Source organism: Oenanthe melanoleuca, linkage group LGE22 (assembly GCF_029582105.1).
Source record: "Oenanthe melanoleuca isolate GR-GAL-2019-014 linkage group LGE22, OMel1.0, whole genome shotgun sequence".
In the NCBI taxonomy this organism is placed as follows: domain Eukaryota; kingdom Metazoa; phylum Chordata; class Aves; order Passeriformes; family Muscicapidae; genus Oenanthe; species Oenanthe melanoleuca.
Window position 1 is genome coordinate 1548873 of NC_079363.1, and position 13179 is coordinate 1562051.

The 13179-nt window shown below is 60.8% G+C and overlaps 2 protein-coding genes across 2 annotated transcripts; both read right to left on the reverse strand.

The window, feature by feature from the left end:
* Positions 1–1881: 1881 nt before the first annotated feature.
* DNAJC14 (DnaJ heat shock protein family (Hsp40) member C14) lies at positions 1882–8248 on the reverse strand. Its single transcript, XM_056515043.1, has 8 exons — positions 8137–8248; positions 7085–7459; positions 6260–7003; positions 6073–6179; positions 4713–4832; positions 3604–3764; positions 2668–2770; positions 1882–2243 (listed from the first exon to the last, which is right to left on the reverse strand). The coding sequence occupies exons 2-8, from the start codon at positions 7430–7432 to the stop codon at positions 2021–2023; spliced, it is 1806 nt and encodes a 601-aa protein (XP_056371018.1). The 5' UTR covers positions 7433–7459; positions 8137–8248; the 3' UTR covers positions 1882–2020.
* Positions 8249–8797: 549 nt separating this feature from the next.
* On the reverse strand, positions 8798–12790 carry PYM1 (PYM homolog 1, exon junction complex associated factor). The gene is made up of 3 exons (XM_056515027.1): positions 12735–12790; positions 11052–11145; positions 8798–10387 (listed from the first exon to the last, which is right to left on the reverse strand). Exons 1-3 carry the CDS (start codon positions 12763–12765, stop codon positions 9865–9867), a joined length of 648 nt encoding a protein of 215 aa, XP_056371002.1. The 5' UTR covers positions 12766–12790; the 3' UTR covers positions 8798–9864.
* Between the last annotated feature and the right edge of the window lie 389 nt (positions 12791–13179).

Sequence of the window (13179 nt, forward strand, 5' to 3'; positions counted from 1 at the left end):
GACATATCACAGTGTATTGTGCCATATCACGGTATCTCAGGCCATATCGCGATATCCCGTGCCATATCACAATATCCTGTGCCATACCGCGATATCCCGTGCCATACCGCGATATCCCGTGCTGTATCGCGGTATCCCGTGCCGTATCGCGATATCCCGTGCCATACCGCGATATCCCCTGCCATATCGCGATATCTCGTGCCATATCGCGATATCCCGTGCTGTATCGCGGTATCCCGTGCCGTATCGCGACATCCCGTGCTGTATCGCGGTATCCCGTGCCATATCGCGACATCCCGCGCCCTCTCTCGGCAGCTGGGGTTCTTCCGGCGGGCGCGGGCGCCGCCGCCGCCGGCCGTGCCGCGGTTCCGGGCCGTGCGGATCCCGCGGGAGCAGCGGCCGCAGGCGCGCGAGGGCCGGACCGGAACCATCCAGCGGCCGGAGTGGGCGGCCGGACCCGGGACCGGAACCGGAACCGGAACCGGAACCGGGCAGCGGCACCGAGAGCGGGACAGGGACGGAGGAGACGGGCCCAGAGCGCCGGGGTGTGCATGAGGGGGGACACGGGATGGACACACGGACACGGGATGGACACACGGACACGAGATGGACAGATGGACACGGGATGGACACACGGACACGGGATGGACACACGGACACATGGACGAGGGATGGACACACGGACACGGGATGGACAGATGGACACGGGATGGACAGAGGGACACGGGATGGACACACGGACACGGGATGGACACACGGACATGGGATGGATATATGGACATGGGATGGACAGATGGACACGGGATGGACACACGGACATGGGATGGACACACGGACACGGGATGGACAGATGGACACACAGATGGACACACGGACACAGGATGGACACACAGACACGGGATGGACACAGGATGGACAGAGGGACACGGGATGGACACATGGACATGGGATGGACACACGGACACAGGATGGACACACAGACACGGGATGGACACACGGACACGGGATGGACACCGGACACGGGATGGATACGGGATGGACAGATTGACATGGGAGGGACAGATGGACGTGGGACGGACACATATACACAGGATGGACAAATGGACATGGGAGGGACATGGGACGGACACTGGTAACGGACAGATGGACAAATGGACACGGAACATGGATGCGGGGATGGAAAAATGGACACAGGGATGGACAGATGGACACAGGGATGGACAGATGGACATGGGGATGGACAGATGGACATGGGGATGGACTCAATATGGAAATGGGAGGGATGGGGACAGGGACAGGGACAGGGACGGGGACGGTCCCTGGCTGTGCCCTGGGAAAGCCCCACGGAGGCCTCACCGTGTCCTGGAGCTCCAGGATGGGCAGTGGCCGGGCAGAGCCATCAACCCAGCGGTCACTTTGTCCCCAGGGTCACTTTTTGTCCCCAATAAACGGCGCTGACCCCACACAGACCCCGAGTGTTCCTTCAGTGTCCAGGGGTGGTCGCCATGATGGGTGTGGCGGCCGCCATGATGGGTGTGGCGGCCGCCATGATGGGTATGGGCGCCACCATGATGGGTGTGGCAACCTACATGATGACAGGGGCCGCTTCACCGTGTGGTCAGCCGTATCTCCCGGACTAACCGGACACGTCCTCACCCCGGGTCAGTCCAGGCTGCTCTGGACCCGCCACAGCCCCGGTAACGGCGCCTGAAGCGCCACGAGCGCGGCCTTGCCCACACTCAAAATGGCGCCGCACTCTTAAGTCCTTACGGGACCATCAATATGGCGGCTCCGGTGACGTCATTCTACTTCCGGTGTGGGCCGGAAGTGACTCGGCTACGGCGGCCCGGAGGCCCCGGGGCCGAACTGAACTCTCCCCCCTTTATTAAACCAATCCCTCTTTATTTATAAACACAAAAACCACCACTCGATTTCTTTAAAAAACCCAAAAAACAAAAGAAAAATAGATTTTTATTCCAAGCCCTTTTTTTTTTTTTTTTTTTGGGGTGGGGGTGTCTCCTCAGCGCGGCAGCGGCCGTCGCCCCTTCTTCCTCCTCTTGTGCTTGGTGTCCCCCCTGGGGGCGCCCCCCTGGGCCTGGGGGGGTCCCTGGGGGGGTCCCGCAGCCCCGGGGGGGCTGGGGAAAGCCCCCCCGGCTTCCCCCGAGCTCGGGTTTCCCTGGAAAACGCGAGCCAGGAAATCCTGGATCTCGCTGGGGGAGGGGGGGCTGCCCTTGGGGGGGGCGCTGTGGGGAGAAAAGGGGGGGGTTGGGATACCTGGGCACACCTGGATGTACCTGGGCACACCTGGATGTACCTGGATGTACCCCAGCACATCTGGATGTACCTGGGCACACCTGGATGTACCTGGGCACACCTGGATGTACCCCCTGGATGTACCTGGGCACACCTGGATGCACCTGGGCACCCTCAGATCCTCCTCCCCAAGGACTGACCATTGGTGTTCAGCCCCTGGACACCCCCAGAACACCCCTGGACACCCTCTGGACTCCTCCAGACACCCCTTGGTCACTCAAGACCACCCCTCCCCAGGACTGACCACTGGTGTCCAGTCCTTGGACACCCCCAGGACACGTCTGGACTCCCCCAGGACATCCCTGGACACACTTTGGACACCCCCAGACACCCCCTGGTCACCCCAGCACTGACCGCTGCCGTCCGGCCGGCGTGGCTGTCCTGGCGCCGAAGGACAGGTGGTAGGGGACACGGTGGCTGTCGGGGGAGATGGCCACACGCTGGCAGCCAGCCCACTCTGGGGACAGAGAGGGGACACTCGGTCACGGGGACACTGGGGACACCCAGGGATGGTCACGGTGTCCTCCCAGTCGTGGTGACACCAGAGAGACCCAAGGATGGTGACACCAGGGACCCCCAGTCACAGGGACACCAGGGACCCTGGGGATGGTGACACCAAGAACACCTGGTCACAGTGACACCAGGGACAGCCCAGGGACCCGCAGGATGGTGACATCAGGGACCCCCCAGGGATGGTGTCCCACCAGTGGCGGTGACACCAGAGAGACCCCAGGGATGGTGACACCAGAGAGACCCAAGGAGGGACACCTGGTGATAGTGACACCAGAGACCCCCAGCATGGTGACACCAGGGACACCTGGGGATCTGTCACCCCCTGGGCTGGCTCTGGCCACCCCTTGGCTCTGGGGTTGTGTCACCCCTGGCTCTGTGGGCTCTGTGTCCCCCCCCAGGTGTGTCTGTGGGCTCTGTGTCCCCCCAGGTGTCTCTGTGGTCTCTGTGTCCCCCCCCAGGTGTGTCTGTGCCCCTGTCCCCCCCAGGTGTGTCTGTGGGCTCTGTGTCCCCCCCAGGTGTGTCTGTGGGTTCTGTCCCCCCCAGGTGTGTCTGTGGGCTCTATGTCCCCCCCAGGTGTGTCTGTGGGCTCTGTCCCCCCCAGGTGTCTCTGTGGGCTCTGCGTCCCCCCCAGGTGTGTCTGTGCCCCTGTCCCCCCCAGGTGTGTCTGTGGGCTCTGTGTCCCCCCCAGGTGTGTCTGTGCCCCTGTCCCCCCCCAGGTGTGTCTGTGCCCCTGTCCCCCCCAGGTGTGTCTGTGCCCCCGTGCCCCCCGTCCCTCACCAGTGACATCGTAGACGTGCCCGTCCATGCGGGCCAGGTAGGTGACCTTGAGGCCGAGCAGGCTGGACTCTGCCCACAGGTCGCCCTCGTCGGCCGCGTGCCACGCCCCGCACTCGGCACAGTACCGGGCAGAGCGGGGGTCCCTGTCCAGCGGGAACCGCCTGAGGGACATGGGGACATTGGGGACATTGGGGACATTGGGGACATGGGGACATGGGGGACATTGGGGACAGGGACATTGGGGACATGGGGACACTGTGCCACGCCCTGCACTCGGCACAGTACCGGGCAGAGCGGGGGTCCCTGTCCAGCGGGAACCGCCTGCAGGGACATGGGGACATGGGGACACTGGGGACAGCGGGACATGGGGACATGGGGACATTGGGGACATTGGGGACATGGGGACACTGTGCCACGCCCCGCACTCGGCACAGTACCGGGCAGAGCGGGGGTCCCTGTCCAGCGGGAACCGCCTGCGGGACAGGGGACATTGGGGACACTGGGGACATGGGGACATTGGGGACATGGGGACACTGTGCCACGCCCCGCACTCGGCACAGTACCGGGCAGAGCGGGGGGTCCCTGTCCAGCGGGAACCGCCTGCGGGACATGGGGACATTGGGGACATGGGGACATTGGGGACATTGGGGACATTGGGGACATTGGGGACAGCAGGTGGGGACATTGGGGACACGAGGATATTGGGGACACTGGGGACATGAGGACAGCAGGGACACAGGGACACTGGGGACATGAGGACACTGGGACATTGGGGACATTGGGGACACTGGGGACATTGGGGACAGCAGGGACATTGGGGACACTGTGACACCCCCAGGGACATAGGGACTCTGGGGACATGGGGACACTCTGTCACCCCCGAGGACACAGTAGCACTGTGAGACCCCCCCCCCAGAGACAAGATGTCCCCCCAGTGCTGCCCCTGTGTCCCCATTGTCCCCACTGTCCTGTGGTGTCCCCGTTGTCTCCACAGTCCCCAGGTCCCTGTTGTCCCCACTATCCCTGATGTCCCCACTGCCCCCAATGTCCCCTCTGCCCCCACTGTCCCCACTGTCCTGTGGCGTCCCCAGTGTCCCCCCTGTCCCCACCTGTGGCGCCCCCCGCAGCGCGTGCAGCCCATGGCGTCCATGGCGTCCCTGAGCTCCTCCTGCAGCCGGCCCAGGAACGCGCCCAGCGCCCGCGCCAGCTCCCCCTGCGCCAGCTGCTTCCTGAGAAAACAGGGTTAGGGAGCAAAATATGGGATTGGCACCCCAAAATATGGGATTGGCGCCCCAAAAAATGGGATACATGGCCCCAAAAATCAGAATTACAGCCCCAAAAACGCGCCCAGCGCCCACGCCAGCTCCCCCTGCGCCAGCTGCTTCCTGGAAACGGGAATGACAGGCCAAAATATGGGATTGGCACCCCAAAATCTGGGATTGGCACCCCAAAATATGGGAATTAGAACCCAGAAAACGGGAATGACAGCCCCAAAAACGCGCCCAGCGCCCGCGCCAGCTCCCCCTGCGCCAGCTGCTTCCTAAAAACAGGGTTAGAGAGCAAAATATGGGATTGGCACCCCAAAATATGGGATTGGCACCCCAAAAAATGGGATACATAGCCCCAAAAATCAGAATTACAGCCTCAAAAATGCGCCCAGCGCCCGAGCCAGCTCCCCCTGCGCCGGCTGCTTCCTAAAAACAGGGTTAGAGAGCAAAATATGGGGTTTGCACCCCAAAATATGGGATTGGCACCCCAAAATATGGGAATTAGAACCCAGAAAATGGGAATGACAGCCCCAAAAACGCGCCCAGCGCCTGCGCCAGCTCCCCCTGCGCCAGCTGCTTCCTGGAAACGGGAATCACAGACCAAAATATGGGATTGGCACCCCAAAATATGGGATTGGCACCCCAAAAAATGGGATACATGGCCCCAAAAATCAGAATTACAGCCCCAAAAATGCGCCCAGCGCCCGCGCCAGTTCCCCCTGCGCCAGCTGCTTCCTGGAAACGGGAATGACAGGCCAAAATACGGGATTGGCACCCCAAAAAATGGGATTTATACCCACAAAAATGGGAATTACAGCCCCAAAACGCCCAGCGCCCGTGCCAGCTCCCTCTGCACCAGTTGCTTCCTGGGACCCAAAAAACGGGAATTATAACCCAAAATCCAGGATTGGCATCCTAAAATACGGGATTTACCCTCCAAAAACCAGGATTCAAACCCCAAAAACCAGAATTCACCCCCCAAAACCCGGGATTCACCCCAAAACCGTTTTTTTTTTTCGCCCCAAACTCACGTCTCATACTCGCAGGCGCCTCTTGGGGCTGCTCACCCGCTCCCAGCCCGCCCCAAAAAAGAGAATTCCCACCCCAAAACCGGGATTCCCACCCCAAAACCAGGGGTCCCGCAGCCCCAAAAACCCGGGATTCAGCCCCAAAAATGTTTTTTTTTTCGCCCCAAACTCACGTCTCGTACTCGCGGCGCCTCTCGGGGCTGCTCACCCGCTCCCAGCCCGCCCGCAGCACCTTGAACGCCGCCTCCGCCCGGGGGTCGCGGCTCTTGTCGGGGTGCACCTGCCAAGGCACGGCCCGCAGGGGTCCCGCAGTGTCCCCAAATGTCCCCAACCCCCCCTGGCAGTGTCCCCAACACCCACCAGCACCGCCAGCCTCCGGTACGCCCGCCGCAGCTCGGCGTCGCTGGCCGTGGGTTCCACGCCGAGCACCCGGAACGGGTCCAGCTCCTCCTCGGCCACTTGAGCCATGGCCACCAAACGTGTCACCTCCTGCTCGCCGCCACCACCGGAGCAGCTCGCCCGCGGCCGGAGCCACTCGCCCAGCAGCTCCCGGCAGCGGCGGAGCCCCGCGGAGCCCCCGCGGAGGGAGGAGCGGAGCCCCCCGAGGATGAGGAGGAGGAAGAGGAGGAGCAGCGCCAGCAGAGCGCCGAGCAGCCGCAGGCACAGCGCGACCCCCGCGCGGGCCACCCGCAGGGACGCTCGCTGTCCCCTCCCGCTGTCCCCGAGCTCCGTGTCGGGCTCCTCGTGGCGCTGTCGCGGTCGCCGCCGCGCTCTCCGCGTGTCGCCGGTGCCCTCCGGGGGTGCGCGGTGGCGGCAGCCGAGGCCGCACGGGATGTCGCGGGTGGGGCTCGGGGGAGCGGCGGGGGGACCCCGGCAGCGGCAGCGACCCCCGGGGGTGGGGACAGTGTCGGGGCTGGGGACACCCTCAGGGGTGGGGCCATCGCCGGGGTTGGGGACACTCCCGGTATTTGGGATACCCCCGGGGCTGGCGACACCCTCAGGGCTGGGGACATTCCTGGGGTTGGGGACACTCCAAGGACTGGGGACACTCCCGGAGTTGGTGACAGTCCCGGTGATGGGGACTCCCCCAGGGATGGAGACACCCTCAGGGTTGGGGACACTCCTGGGGTTGGTGACACCGTCAAGGGTGGGGACACGGGGGTTGGGGACACCAGGATTGGCGACACCGGGGCTGGGGACATCCCCAGGGTTGGGGACACCGGGGTTGGGGACACGGGGGTTGGGGACATCCCCAGGGTTGGGGACACCGGGGTTGGGGACACGGGGGTTGGGGACATCCCCAGGGTTGGGGACACCGGGGATGGGGACACGGGGGTTGGGGACATCCCCAGGGTTGGGGACACGAGGGTCGCGCTCGCCGCTCTGGTCGCCGCCGCCGCCCGCCGCGCCGGGGGTGGTGGCGCTGGTGGCGCTGGTGGCGCTGGTGGCACCGCGGGGGTGGCCGCAGGTCCCGTTCCAGGCGGCACCGCTGGAGCCGCCCCCGGGCACGGCCCGGTACCGGGGCTGCTCCATCGCACCGGGGTCAGGTCACGGCCATCCCTGCGACAGCGGGGACAGCGGGTCAGCACCCCAGAACCGGCACGGGACCCCGGAATGGGCCCGGGACCCCCCAACCGAACCTCGGGACCCCCCAAATCAGCCCGGGACTCCCCGGAGTGGAACCGGAACCCCCCCATAGACCCTCGGGAATCCCGAAATCGGGACCCGGGATCCCCCGGGCGCCCGGACCGGCTATCGGAACCCCGGTACCGGAGGGATTCGGGACTCACCAGCCGGTACCGGGAGTGTTCGGGGGTGTCCGAGACTCACCGCGCCGGTACCGGGGCGATGAAGGGAGGTTTGGGGACAGTTCGGGATTCACCAGCCGGTACCGAGGGATATTCAGGACTCACCAGCCGGTACCGGAGGGGATAAGGGGGTGTTAAGGACTCACCACACCGGTACCGGGGGATACTCAGGACTCACCACACCGGTACCGGGGGATATTCAGGACTCACCACACCGGTACCGGGGGATATTCAGGACTCGCCAGCCGGTACCGGGGGGGATCGGGGGATACTCAGGACTCACCGCACCGGTACCGAGGGATGTTCGGGACTCACTAGCCGGTACCGGGGGGGATCGGGGGATACTCAGGACTCGCCAGCCGGTACCGGGGGATATTCAGGACTCGCCAGCCGGTACCGGGGGATATCGGGGGGATGTTAAGGACTCACCACGCCGGTACCGGCGGGGGGGGGGGGGGTCGCGCCGCCGCCCCCCCCGGGTCCCCTCACGGCCGCACTTCCGCTTTCCGCCCGCCGCTGCGCTGGCCACGCCCACTTCCGGGGTGGGGCAGCACGCGAGAGCGTCGCGCGGCGCATTCCTTAAAAGGCAATGGCCACGCCCCTTAACGGCACGAGCCTGTTCCTAAATGGTCATGACCACGCCCCTTAAGAGATGCCAATCAAACTTGAAATCCGCATAGCCCCGCCCCAAAGGTTATGTACACGCCCCTTAAGGGTGTAATTAACATTAAATTTGCATAGCCACGCCCATTAATTGGTTATGGGCGCGCCCCTTAAAGAGGCAACGCTTCTTAAAGGGGCAACGCTGCCGTCCCGTCAGTCTGGTGGGACCCCGTTCCCAGTGTTTCATCCCAGTGCTCCCAGTTCTCCCAGTTCCTCCTCCCAATGCCCCCCCCAGTGCTTCCACTTCTCCCATTGCTCCCAGTGCCCGCTCCCAGTTCTCCCAGTTCTGGTCCCCCCAAGCTCCACTCAAACCCTCTGGGACCCCCGAATTTCCCTGGGGGGTTCTCCCCCTGTCCTGGGATCTCCTGAACCCCCAAAATCCCCCAAATTCCCCCGGGGGTCTCCCAACAATCCCGACCCCCGCGTTGGGTCACTGCTCTTTTATTCCTGCACCGTTTTTAAAAATAAAAGGGAAAAAAAAAAAAAAAAAGACAAAAAAGGGAAAAATTGGGGTGGGGGGGCTGCAACACAGAGGGGGGAGGGGGACACGGGGGGTTGGGGGGCACGGCCCCTTTTTGTTTTTTTGGTGTTTTTTTTTTTGTTTGTTTGTTTTTTTGTTTGTTTTTTTTTTCATTGCCCCCTTTTTTTAAATCCCATTAAAAACCGGGAGCGACCTGAACCCAAAAAAAGAAAAAAAAAAAAAGTGGAGAAAAGGAAAAAAAAAAATTAAAAATTGAAAATAAAACCCCTCAAAACAAAAAAAACAAAATCAAGAAAACCCCAATAAAAATCCCAAAAAGAAATCAGTAAAGTAAAATGAAAGAATAAGAGAAAAAAAACAACATAAAAAATCAATACAATAAAGGAGAAACAGAAAGAAATTAAAATAACTCAAAGATCATTAAAATAAAAAATAAAATAACCAAAAAGCCAATAAAATAAAATAAACAGAAAAGAAATTAAAATGAAAGAAGCAAAAAAAGAAATTAAAATAACAAAAAAAAATTTAAATTAAAATTAAATAACACAGAAATCAAGTAAAAAAATAAAGAAAAGAAGAAGATACCAAAGAATGGATAAAGTAAAATAAACCAGTAAATCAACCAAATAAAAGAAAATAAACCAATAAATCAACAAAATAAAAGAAAATAAACCAAGAAATTAATAAAATAAAAACCACAAATAAAATAACAACAAAATTAAAGAAATAAATGGGGAAAAAAAATGAAAAAAAATCGGGAAAAATGGGAAAAAAATTGGAAAAAATTGGAAAAAATTGGGGAAAAAAGGAAACAAAATGGAAAAAAAAAAGGAAAAAAAAAGGGAAAAATGGGGAAAAAAATGGGGAAAAATCAGAAAAAAATGGGGAAAAATGGGATAAATCAGAAAAATAAAGGAAAAAAAAAATCGGAAAAAATCAGAAAATAAATGAAAAAAAAAAAGTTTAAAAAAACCCAAAAAAATCCCCCCAAAAAAATCACCCTCCCCCCCCGATTACGAGTCCAGCTCCAAGCCCCTGAGTTCCTCCTCCAGCGCTTTCCTCCTGCCCAGCTTCTCCAGCTGCTCCTTGGTGGGCTGGGGGATCCCCCCGCGCTCCAGGCGCTGCTGCAGCTCCTCCACCTGCCGCAGCTTCTTCCTCAGGCTCTTGATGCGCCGGCTCCTCTCGGTGCTGCCGCTGCAATCCGCGTTTTCCAGGCTTTTTTCCCCTCCCTTTTCTCCCCCTGTCCCTCCTCCTCCGTTGTCTCCTCCTCCTCCTCCTTTGCCCAAGGAGATTTTTTCCAGCGCCGCGCTCAGTCCGTCCCCCCCGTCGCTCTCCCGATCTTTTTCCTGCTGTTGTTTCCTTTTCTCTTTGCGTTTCAGGTTCCTCCGGGCGGTTTTGGATAAAGCTGGGGAGGGGTCGCTGCCCTCGGGCCGCCCCGGGGTCCCTCGGCTCGAGGGGGACGGGCTGGGCTCGGGGTTTAACCCTGGGGGAAGTTCGGGTTTGCTCCGGAAGAATTTCACGTATTTGTTCTCGTAGCTGGGGTGGCAATTAAAATAAAAATAAATCAATCAATAAAAAGGGGGTGAGGGAGGTTTTGGGGAGGGGTCGTGGAGGTGGGGTGTCTGGAGGGGACAGGAGGGGTTTGAGGAGGTCCTGGAAGGGTTTGGAGGGGATGGGAGGGGTTTGGGGGAGGTCCTGTCAGGAGGGGATGGGAGGGGTTTTGGGGAGGTCCTGGAAGGATTTGGGGGTGTCTGGAGAGGTCTGGGGGCAACAGGAGAGGGTCTGGGGGTGGTTTAGAAGGGAGAGGAGGGGTCTTGGGGATGTTCTGGAGGGATTTAGGGGTGTCTGGAGAGGACAGGAAGGGTTTGGAGGGGATGGGAGGGGTTTTGGGGAGCTCCTGGAAGGATTTGGGGGTGTCTGGAGGGGTCTGGGGTGGTTTAGAGGGGGTGGGAGGGGTTTTGGGGAAATCCTGGAGGGGTTTTGGGGTGTCTGGAGGGGACAGGAGGAGTTGGGGGAAAGTCCTGGAAGGGTTTGGGGGTGTTTAGGGGGACACAGGAGGGGTCTGGGGGGGTCCTGGAAGGGATTTGAGGGGTCTGGGGGATGCAGGGAGGACCCAGAGAAAGGTCTGGGTGGGACCTGACCCCTCCCCACGCCCTGAGGACCCCCAGGACCCCTCCCCATCCCCCCAGCCCCCACTCACACGGGCACCTCCTCCTGGGGCACGTAGCCCTCCTTGACCCGGCGCTGCTTCCGCCAGGTGCCGTCCGGCCGCTGCGTGGACGGGATGTAGCGGCCTGGGGACACCAGGGGACACCGTGGGGACATGGGGACACCAGGGGACACCCATGGACACCGTGGGGACACCAGGGGACACCGTGGGGACAGTGTGGGGACATGGAGACACCAGGGGACACCAGGGGGACACCCATGGACAGTGTGGGGACACAGGGACACCCATGGACACCAGGGGACACCGTGGGGACATGGGGACAGCAGGGGGACACCGTGGGGACATGGGGACACCCATGGACAGTGTGGGGACACCAGGGGACACCAGGGGACACCGTGGGGACATGGGGACAGCAGGGGGACACCGTGGGGACATGGGGACAGCGTGGGGGCAGCGTGGGGACATGGGGACACTGTGGGGACACCGGGGGACACCATGGGGACATGGGGACACCGTGGGGACACCATAGGGACAGTGTGGGGACATGGGGACAGTGTGAGGACACCATGGGGACAGTGTGGGGACACAGGGACACCCACGGACACCATGGGGACAGTGTGGGGACACAGGGACACTCATGGACACCATGGGGACAGAGTGGGGACATGGGGACACCCACGGGCAGTGTGGGGACATGGGGACACCATGGGGACACCCCAGACACACCAGGGGACATGGGGACATCCAGGGACACCAAGGGGACAGCCCCACAGACACCACAGGGACACCATGAGGACAGCCATGGACACCGTGGGGACACTCTGGGGACATGGGGACACACCCATAGACGCCAGGGGGACACCCTGGGACAGCCTAGGGACACCCTAGGACACCGTGGGGACATGGGGACAGCATGGGGACAGCATGGGGACACCACAGAGACGCCGTGGGGACACCTGTGGGGACACTGGGACACCCCCACAGAGAGCACAGGGACATGGGGACACCCTGGGGACACCCTGGGGACACTGAGGGGACACCCACGGATGCCTGGGGGACCCCGGGACACCCCAAAAACCTCCCCAGGACCCCCCGGGGACATTCCCAGGGACCCCCCAAAACCACCTTAGAACTCCCCGCTAAATCCAACCCCCCCCAGAAATCCCAAAACCCACACGGAGACCCCAAAACCCTCGGGCACCTCGAAGACCCCTCCCCAAAAACCTCAGGGACCCCCCTCAACCCCCTTTCGGCCATTCCCGACCCCAAATCCCTTCAGGGACCCCAAAGCGCCGCCCTTAAAGACCCCCAAAACCCTCAGGGGAACCCCAAAACCCTCACGGGCAGCTCCACGACCCCTCCCCAAAAACCTCAGGGACCCCCCTCCATCCCCTCACGGGGGTCCCGCCCCATCCCAACCCCTCTTTGGACCTTCCCGACCCCAAAATCCCCTCAGACATCCCAAAAACCCCCCACTAAGAGACCCCAAAACCCTCACGGGGACCCCCACGACCCCTCCCCAAAAACCCCCCTCACAAACCTCAGCCCCCCCCCCCACATCCCCTCACGGGGTCCCGCCCCCCCCCTCACGCCCCCTCGGCCCTTCCCGACCCCGCGGCCCCCGCGCGGCTCTGGGGGGGATCCCGGGGGGTCTCGGGGGGTCTCGGGGGGTTCCCGGAGCGCCCCCAGCCCGCGCGGCCCCCCCGCGCTCACCGGTCTCGTCCGTCACATAGGGCGTCGCCATCTTTGCGCGCGCGCGCCGCCGGGGCCGCCCCGGAAGTGACGCAAAGGCGGCGGCGCGGGGGCGTGGCCAAAACCACCATATATGGAATGACCAGTTATGGGCGGGGCTAAAAGCGGAAAAGGTGTCTTAATATGGTAAAAGGGGCGTGGTCATTTTTTATGAAAATTAGAGGGCGTGGTCACGATCGGTGATGGGGTTTAATTACTATGGAAATTAAGGGGAGTGGTCATTGATTCAAACAGGAAATGTGGTGGGTGGTCATTGAGGGGGAGTGGCCATTTCTGGTATGGAAATTAAGGGCGTGGTCAAAATGAGAATGTGATCTTCATTAATATGTAAATTAGAGGGCGTGGTTATTTGATATGGAAATCAGTGAGAGCTGTCAAAGGGCAAATATGACGTCATTTATGTGTA

Coding starts and splice junctions, on each gene's coding strand:
- DNAJC14 (XM_056515043.1), bottom strand. CDS start 7,432: ATGGAGCAGCCCCGGTACCGGGCCGTGCCCGGGGGCGGCTCCAGCGGT. Junction 6,180..6,259: donor ACCGGAGGCTGGCGGTGCTG/GTGGGTGTTGGG, acceptor GTGCCTTGGCAG/GTGCACCCCGACAAGAGCCG. Junction 2,244..2,667: donor ACGCCGGCCGGACGGCAGCG/GTCAGTGCTGGG, acceptor TTCTCCCCACAG/CGCCCCCCCCAAGGGCAGCC.
- PYM1 (XM_056515027.1), bottom strand. CDS start 12,765: ATGGCGACGCCCTATGTGACGGACGAGACCG. Junction 11,146..12,734: donor CTATGTGACGGACGAGACCG/GTGAGCGCGGGG, acceptor TGGTGTCCCCAG/GCCGCTACATCCCGTCCACG. Junction 10,388..11,051: donor CCCCAGGAGGAGGTGCCCGT/GTGAGTGGGGGC, acceptor TTGCCACCCCAG/CTACGAGAACAAATACGTGA.